This window comes from Salvelinus namaycush, unplaced genomic scaffold (assembly GCF_016432855.1).
Source record: "Salvelinus namaycush isolate Seneca unplaced genomic scaffold, SaNama_1.0 Scaffold88, whole genome shotgun sequence".
Taxonomy (NCBI): Eukaryota; Metazoa; Chordata; class Actinopteri; order Salmoniformes; family Salmonidae; genus Salvelinus; species Salvelinus namaycush.
In genome coordinates, this window is record NW_024061619.1 from 170,337 (window position 1) to 179,792 (window position 9,456).

Genomic DNA, 9,456 nt, shown 5'->3' on the forward strand with positions numbered 1-9,456 from the left:
AATACGAATTTATATATCGTCGTTAGTGATCTTCAGGTCGGAAAGTCGGAGCTCTAGAAAGAGGCCCGAGTTCTCGAGTTGGATGACTGTTCAAATACATTTTCCCCCTCGGGCCTCATTTATTTTCCGAGTTCCCCGTTGTTTTGAACACACTGATGTTGGAGCTTTCCGAGTTCCTAGTTTGCGAGTTTCCAGTTGTTATGAACGCGGCAAAACTCACACTCTGGTCACGCGAGCCGCGCGGTGACGAACTCATGAGCTAAAAAAAAAAAAAAAGTGCTAATGCTCTTCCAGTTCAAAGTTCGATTGTTTTGTCCTTTCGTAGAATCTGTTTCCTGTTTATTATTTTCATGGAAAGTCGTCTATCACACCACGTATGTAGTAATTATCATAGTACATGTCTACGATTGCAGCGTGAGTGACGTAAGGCGGAAGCTGAAAGAATCAAATGGTTAACGTCAGCAAAGCTGCCAAACTGTGCTCTAGAGATATCGCCCTCTTCCCCGAGCACACTGGCTACATAGGGCTCTAAAAAAGAGCGATCAGTGAACTAACTCTGTATATTGTGCTACGTTGAACCAAAACCCATAGTCACCATGGATACTCTCTACACTTATAGATTACTACCACCCACGTATACCAACACGAAGGACCCTGAATACAGTTATAGACTAGTGAAGCTCGAACTTGTAGACTGCTGGCAAACTCCAGACCTGAACATCATCATCAAACAAGAAGAGGAAGAGGATAGCTTTCTACAAGTTAAAGAAGAGGAGGAGGAAGAGGATATCTCTCTACATGTTAAAGAAGAAGAAGAGGAGGGAGAGGATATCTCTGTACATGTTAAAGAAGAGGAGAAGGAAGAGGATATCTCTGTACAAGTTAAAGAAGAAGATCATGCTTTCATGGTCAAAGTAGAGGAGGAAGAGAAGGACAAAGCTCTTGTAGTTGAAGAAGAAGAGGGGGGTGGTTTTGCAGTCAAAGAAGAAGAAGAGGAAGAAGCTATAGGGGTTTTTATTTTTTCTGGTATGTACAGATAATGGGTACGTCTCAAAATGGCACCCTATTCCCTGTAGAGCCCTACAGGCCTTGGTCAAAAGTAGTGCCCTATAAAGGGAATAAGGTGCTAATTGGGACGCAGGCCAACATTGAGTGTTTGCTAGTATGAACCTTAGCATGGTACTGTTTCTTCAGATTTAACCCAGCACTCTTTATTTCCTTGACGCAGACGGAAACTGCAACCAGTGGCCTGTCAGTGGGAAGAGTCCCTCCGTATCAGAAGAACCTCAACAACAACCAAAACAAAAACACACACGACCAAAGAAACAACAAAAACAGACCCAGGAACGCCACCACTCCCCTCTGTACTGCCCCGACTGTGGGATGACCTTTGTCAGCCCTGGGATACTGAACGCGCACCGCAGAATCCACCAGCCCAGAATAATCCACACCACCACCACTACCACTACCGGTGAGCCGTCTCACTACTGCCACGACTGCGGCAAGACCTTCGACACCGCCCGCTACCTCAACAAGCACCGCTTGGTTCACACAGCAGAGAGGACGCACCACTGCTCTCAGTGTGACCGGAGCTTCCTGAGACTCCAGCACCTCAAAGAACACCAGAGAACCCACAGCGGAGAGAAGCCTCACTACTGCTCCGTGTGTGGGAAGGGCTTCACCAAGGTCCGACTGCTCCGGACACACCAACGGCTACATACCGTGGAGGGGGCTGACGTCGTCGGGGACGGGACGGGGACGGGGATGAAGGAGGGTAGTGGGGTGGTGATGTCAGCGATGGGGCGGAAGAGAGCTCTGAGAGTTCTGGCCGGAGTGGACTACTACTACTGCTCTGAGTGTGGGAAGAGCTTCTCCAGTGCGGCCTATCTTAAGGTGTGTAAAATAGAATCACTCTCACACTACGTCTGTTCCCATTACCACCTGTATTGACAAGCCTATACAGTGGGCCGGCCTTTCTGTTCTTTTTGTCCCCAAGTACTTTATTAGCCCAGCACCTACGTTTGTTAAGGATGTGGGTATTGACCACAAACGTTTCTACAGATATCAAATCAAATTTTATTTGTCACATACACATGGTTAGCAGATGTTAATGCGAGTGTAGCGAAATGCTTGTGCTTCTAGTTATGACCATGCAGTAATATCTCACAAGTAATCTAACAATCACGCTGACATGCAGTTGCCAGACTTGGCTCAGTAGCCGTCTCTCCCATTGAAATAGAATGAATAGAACGGACGTCCCCGTTCAAGTCCGTGATGTCATAATGGGTGGATGGCGGTTCAGTTTGCCAGTCAAATTGCCCGGGTTGGCGGTTCCTAGCCTGTTCCACTCATTCCATTTCTATGGTGTCTCCAAATAACCATGCACAATAAAAAACCTATAGAAAACCTATTGTACATGAAACGTTCAGATAGACTATTTCTGTCTAGAACAAATATGTCTCTCTGACATGTAGCATAAGGAATCGTGTCGGCCCTCTATTCATGGCATTTCTATTCCGCAAAGTTCAACAACTTTTCGGCTAATGAACGTGGCCCTGTTGTTTCGATTTTGACGAACGATGCGTTTCTAAACACAGAGATCCTGTAAAATAAAGTTCTAATATGTAATTCTATGTTTCTGTTTCAGGTGCATCAGAAGGCTCACACAGGAGACAAACCATATCAGTGTGCTCACTGTAAGAAGTCATTCGGCACATCATGGGGTTTAAAGGTTCACCGGCAGAATCGCTCTGGAGAGAAGCCCCACCAGTGCGCCGACTGTGGGAAGAGGTTCTCGGACCTGCGCAGCCACAAAGCCCACCAGAGCACCCACACTGGAGAGAAACCATACACATGCCCTGTCTGTGGAAAAGGCTTTGCCTGGCAAAAGAGCCTACAGAAACACCAGGCCACACACAGCAGCAGTGGTGGTGGAATCATAGAAGTATATATAGAATAATGTATGATATCCTGGAGGGTTTCACTCCAACCTCAATCTAGCAGGTTATTTACAACTAGGGGACAGGAGGGTAGCTCTCCAGGAACAGGGTTGGTTAATAGGAGGGTAGCGCTCCAGGAACAGGGTTGGGTTATAGGAGGGTAGCTCTCCAGGAACAGGGTTGGGTTATAGGAGGGTAGCTCTCCAGGAACAGGGTTGGTTAATAGGAGGGTAGCGCTCCAGGAACAGGGTTGGGTTATAGGAGGTTAGCTCTCCAGGAACAGGGTTGGGTTATAGGAGGGTAGCTCTCCAGGAACAGAGTTGGGTTATAGGAGGGTAGCTCTCCAGGAACAGAGTTGGGTTATAGGAGGGTAGCTCTCCAGGAACAGAGTTGGGTTATAGGAGGGTAGCGCTCTAGGAACAGGGTTGGGTTATAGCAGGGTAGCTCTCCAGGAACAGAGTTGGGTTATAGGAGGGTAGCTCTCCAGGAACAGGGTTGGGTTATAGGAGGATAGCTCTCCAGGAACAGAGTTGGGTTATAGGAGGGTAGCTCTCTAGGAACAGGGTTGGTTAATAGGAGGGTAGCTCTCCAGGAACAGGGTTGGGTTATAGGAGGGTAGCTCTCCAGGAACAGGGTTGGGTTATAGGAGGGTAGCTCTCTAGGAACAGGGTTGGTTAATAGGAGGGTAGCTCTCTAGGAACAGGGTTGGGTTATAGGAGGATAGCTCTCCAGGAACAGGGTTGGGTTATAGGAGGGTAGCTCTCCAGGAACAGGGTTGGTTAATAGGAGGGTAGCTCTCTAGGAACAGAGTTGGGTTACAGGAGGGTAGCTCTCCAGGAACAGGGTTGGGTTATAGGAGGGTAGCTCTCTAGGAACAGGGTTGGTTAATAGGAGGGTAGCTCTCCAGGAACAGGGTTGGGTTATAGGAGGGTAGCTCTCCAGGAACAGAGTTGGGTTATAGGAAGGTGGCGCTCCAGGAACAGGGTTGGGTTATAGCAGGGTAGCTCTCCAGGAACAGGGTTGGGTTATAGGAGGGTAGCTCTCCAGGAACAGGGTTGGGTTATAGGAGGGTAGCTCTCCAGGAACAGAGTTGGGTTATAGGAGGGTAGCTCTCCAGGAACAGGGTTGGTTATAGGAGGGTAGCTCTCCAGGAACAGGGTTGGTTATAGGAGGGTAGCTCTCCAGGAACAGGGTTGGGTTATAGGAGGGTAGCTCTCCAGGAACAGGGTTGGGTTATAGGAGGGTAGCTCTCCAGTAACAGGGTTGGGTTATAGGAGGGTAGCTCTCCAGGAACAGGGTTGGGTTATAGGAGGGTAGCTCTCCAGGAACAGGGTTGGGTTATAGGAGGGTGGCGCTCCAGGAACAGGGTTGGTTAATAGGAGGGTAGCGCTCCAGGAACAGGGTTGGGTTATAGGAGGATAGCTCTCCAGGAACAGGGTTGGGTTATAGGAGGGTAGCTCTCCAGGAACAGGGTTGGGTTATAGGAGGGTAGCTCTCCAGGAACAGGGTTGGGTTATAGGAGGGTAGCTCTCCAGGAACAGGGTTGGGTTATAGCAGGGTAGCTCTCCAGGAACAGGGTTGGGTTATAGGAGGGTAGCTCTCCAGGAACAGGGTTGGTTAATAGGAGGGTAGCTCTCCAGGAACAGGGTTGGTTAATAGGAGGGTAGCTCTCCAGGAACAGGGTTGGGTTATAGGAGGGTAGCTCTCCAGGAACAGGGTTGGGTTATAGGAGGGTAGCTCTCCAGGAACAGAGTTGGGTTATAGGAGGGTAGCTCTCTAGGAACAGAGTTGGGTTACAGGAGGGTAGCTCTCCAGGAACAGGGTTGGGTTATAGGAGGGTAGCTCTCCAGGAACAGAGTTGGGTTATAGGAGAGTAGCTCTCCAGGAACAGGGTTGGGTTATAGGAGGGTAGCTCTCCAGGAACAGGGTTGGGTTATAGCAGGGTAGCTCTCCAGGAACAGGGTTGGTTAATAGGAGGGTAGCTCTCCAGGAACAGGGTTGGTTAATAGGAGGGTAGCTCTCCAGGAACAGGGTTGGGTTATAGGAGGGTAGCTCTCCAGGAACAGGGTTGGGTTATAGGAGGGTGGCTCTCCAGGAACAGGGTTGGGTTATAGGAGGGTAGCTCTCCAGGAACAGGGTTGGGTTATAGGAGGGTAGCTCTCCAGGAACAGGGTTTGGTTATAGGAGGGTAGCTCTCCAGGAACAGGGTTGGGTGATAGGAGGGTAGCTCTCCAGGAACAGGGTTGGGTTATAGGAGGGTAGCTCTCCAGGAACAGGGTTGGGTTATAGGAGGGTAGCTCTCCAGGAACAGAGTTGGGTTATAGGAGGGTAGCTCTCTAGGAACAGAGTTGGGTTACAGGAGGGTAGCTCTCCAGGAACAGGGTTGGGTTATAGGAGGGTAGCTCTCCAGGAACAGGGTTGGGTTATAGCAGGGTAGCTCTCCAGGAACAGGGTTGGTTAATAGGAGGGTAGCTCTCCAGGAACAGGGTTAGTTAATAGGAGGGTAGCTCTCCAGGAACAGGGTTGGATTATAGGAGGGTAGCTCTCCAGGAACAGGGTTGGGTTATAGCAGGGTAGCTCTCCAGGAACAGGGTTGGGTTATAGGAGGGTAGCTCTCCAGGAACAGGGTTGGTTAATAGGAGGGTAGCTCTCCAGGAACAGGGTTGGTTAATAGGAGGGTAGCTCTCCAGGAACAGGGTTGGGTTATAGGAGGGTAGCTCTCCAGGAACAGGGTTGGGTTATAGGAGGGTAGCTCTCCAGGAACAGAGTTGGGTTATAGGAGGGTAGCTCTCTAGGAACAGAGTTGGGTTACAGGAGGGTAGCTCTCCAGGAACAGGGTTGGGTTATAGGAGGGTAGCTCTCCAGGAACAGAGTTGGGTTATAGGAGAGTAGCTCTCCAGGAACAGGGTTGGGTTATAGGAGGGTAGCTCTCCAGGAACAGGGTTGGGTTATAGCAGGGTAGCTCTCCAGGAACAGGGTTGGTTAATAGGAGGGTAGCTCTCCAGGAACAGGGTTGGTTAATAGGAGGGTAGCTCTCCAGGAACAGGGTTGGGTTATAGGAGGGTAGCTCTCCAGGAACAGGGTTGGGTTATAGGAGGGTGGCTCTCCAGGAACAGGGTTGGGTTATAGGAGGGTAGCTCTCCAGGAACAGGGTTGGGTTATAGGAGGGTAGCTCTCCAGGAACAGGGTTTGGTTATAGGAGGGTAGCTCTCCAGGAACAGGGTTGGGTGATAGGAGGGTAGCTCTCCAGGAACAGGGTTGGGTTATAGGAGGGTAGCTCTCCAGGAACAGGGTTGGGTTATAGGAGGGTAGCTCTCCAGGAACAGAGTTGGGTTATAGGAGGGTAGCTCTCTAGGAACAGAGTTGGGTTACAGGAGGGTAGCTCTCCAGGAACAGGGTTGGGTTATAGGAGGGTAGCTCTCCAGGAACAGAGTTGGGTTATAGGAGGGTAGCTCTCCAGGAACAGGGTTGGGTTATAGGAGGGTAGCTCTCCAGGAACAGGGTTGGGTTATAGCAGGGTAGCTCTCCAGGAACAGGGTTGGTTAATAGGAGGGTAGCTCTCCAGGAACAGGGTTAGTTAATAGGAGGGTAGCTCTCCAGGAACAGGGTTGGATTATAGGAGGGTAGCTCTCCAGGTTAATCAAGTCACATCACCTGGATTTTAACTTTTATTTTAAGCCTTTCCAGAAATGAGAATTAGATTCAAAATGAAAGCAATGGTCTCAGTGTGGTGCCGGAGGATGGGGCTGGACCAGCTGACATAAAAAGATGGGGCTGGACCAGCTGACATAAAAAGAAAAGGGGACAGTTTGATTAAAAGCTTTAAATAAAAGTAAAAATCCAGGTCAAAACACAGGGCCCTAATTATAGAAACACCGGCTGGTAATGCTCTCTCTTGGATGAGGGAATGCTGATGTGTCAGGACTGTTTTAATTAACACAGCGGATGGTAATGCTCTGTCTTGGATGAGGGAATGCTGATGTGTCAGGACTGTTTTAATTAACACGGATGGTAATGCTCTCTCTTGGATGAGGGAATGCTGATGTGTCAGGACTGTTTTAATTAACACACCGATGGTAATGCTCTCTGTTGGATGAGGTAATGCTGATGTGTCAGAAGGACTGTTTTAATTACATCAAAATGTCACATGAGTATGTGACTTGTAATTTATATATTTTAGATGTTTATATTCATACACAAATGTAGTTTGTAAGCCTAGTTTTTGTTCTCTCAAAGTGTTCTTTGGATGGATTGTGCAACAGGTGATGGCTATCTTTTGTTTCCCCGACAGCAAAATGTTCTCACTATAACATGAAGTGTTTGGAGTAATGTTTGGATCTGAAAGGAATGGATGATGAAAATAGACATGGTCAGTTGTTGCACTCCGGTCTGATTTCTGTCTTTATTTTGTAGCTGAGTTCAAAGCACATGCTAACGTCTGGTAGCATAACATCTGATTTCTGTCTTTATTTTGTAGCTGAGTTCAAAGCACATGCTAACATCTGGTAGCATAACATCTGATTTCTGTCTTTATTTTGTTGCTGAGTTCAAAGCACATGCTAACATCTGGTAGCATAACATCTGATTTCTGTCTTTATTTTGTAGCTGAGTTCAAAGCACATGCTAACGTCTGGTAGCATAACATCTGATTTCTGTCTTCATTTTGTAGCTGAGCTCAAAGCACATGCTAACGTCTGGTAGCATAACAGTTCACCACATATTCACGTCTTCATATCCGCTTTGAAGCCTTTCAAAAAGGAGATCTGTCATTGGAACTGGAGGGTGAGCAAAACCACTCTATTGAGCAGTGGAGGCTGGTGGGAGGATCTACAGGAGGACGGGCTCGTTGTAATGGCTGGAAAGGATTGAAATGGAATGGAGCCAAACGCGGTTTACCTATGTTTGTTATTGTTTGATATCGTTCCATTTCAGACATTACAATGACCCAGTCTTCCTATAGCTCCTCCCACCAGCCTCCACCGATATTGAGGTGTGTAACCCCCCTCCAAAACATGGCTGTAGTTACTTGGTACACTACTTTAACAGATAAAGTGACTTAGAGATTTTGTTTCGTTTCATGACTGTTATCTTCATTGACTGGTTGTATTGATTAATTATATTGACTGACATGGTTTAACGGTAACCTCTACACAAACATGATTGCCAACAGATTTGTCCAAGAGAAACAATTCACATCATAAACTAGGTTTCCATCCAATTGGCGACAGATTTCCATGTTAATATTCTAGAATTAGCATAAATAAAATATGCGCATATTCCCACCAGTGGTGTTTCCACCAAACTGAATTGTTGCGAATAAAAATCAGTGCGTGATGACGTAGTGAACGCAAAATGTACTTTTCCCACTTAAGTTTTCATGTACCGAATACATTTTTTCAATGTGTTTCCATTGCATTTTCAACACTACGGATAGTTTTGTCACAAAAACTGTTGCGTTAAATGGCAAATGTGCCTAGTCTGGTTTTGGCACGTGCGCTCTAGCCAGCAGCTCACAGATAGAGTTTGGGTCGGTTAGTCTACAATAAATTATGAGATTATGGATAAGAGCGAGAATATTTTGATTTGTCAAAAGGCAATCAATCATCGACGATCATGTCACCAGAATAAGACCCTCAACAGTTATTGGAAAGGAGCATCAAGATCACCGTGCACTTTCACCACCCTGTGAAGTTCATCATCACTGATTTCATCTGTAGCCTAATAAACTGCTTGCTTTCCCGACGAGTCATATGGGGAGGACCACAGACCACGTCATCGCGTGAGTGACCTCCAAACTTACTTCGATATGACGGGTAATATATCAATATTTGCACATAAAGGCATTTCCAGCGCCATTTCTCGCATAAATAATTTGACCGACACAAAAAGATCCCATCATGTCGACGCATAAATTATCTGTCGACATTTATAAAATTGTATCAAAAACTAAACAGCTGTCATTCTTTTTTTGGTTTATACAGTATGACTTTACACACATAAAAACTGTAATGGAAACGTAGTAAAATGTGTCTTTCATGTAATGTCAGTTTCTAAACAACCTAAAAAAATGTCTCAAAACATTTAATCAAAAGGATCATTCTATCGGCATCTTAAACAGAGCATTGACCTCGTGTCTGTTCAGTGCAACGACAGAACATTCTAATAGACATGTTGACATCACCACTGTGACGTCATCACGGAACGAGTAGAGTGCTAGCAAAGTAACGTTCTATCTTTTTTTTAAACAATTTGGTCACTCTTTCCAATGATGTGGCATCGATGGCATCACTGAGGATGATAAATATATATTTTTTGGGAGGGGGTTTCCGAGTGGCACAGTGGTCTAAGGCACTGCATTTCAGTGCAAGAGGCGTCACTACAGTCCCTGGTTTGAATCCAGGCTGTATCACATCCGGCCGTGATTGGGAGTCCCATAGTGCGGTGCACAATTGGCCCAGCGTCGTCCAGGTTTGGCCGGGGTAGGCCGTCATTATAAATAAGAATTAGTTCTTAACTG

General features: G+C 47.0%; 1 protein-coding gene across 1 annotated transcript; it reads left to right on the plus strand.

The window, feature by feature from the left end:
• Positions 1–291: 291 nt before the first annotated feature.
• LOC120043215 (zinc finger and SCAN domain-containing protein 2-like) lies at positions 292–3,118 on the plus strand. The gene is made up of 3 exons (XM_038987864.1): positions 292–1,026; positions 1,229–1,893; positions 2,648–3,118. The coding sequence occupies exons 1-3, from the start codon at positions 597–599 to the stop codon at positions 2,957–2,959; spliced, it is 1,407 nt and encodes a 468-aa protein (XP_038843792.1). The 5' UTR covers positions 292–596; the 3' UTR covers positions 2,960–3,118.
• The last annotated feature ends 6,338 nt before the right edge of the window (positions 3,119–9,456 follow it).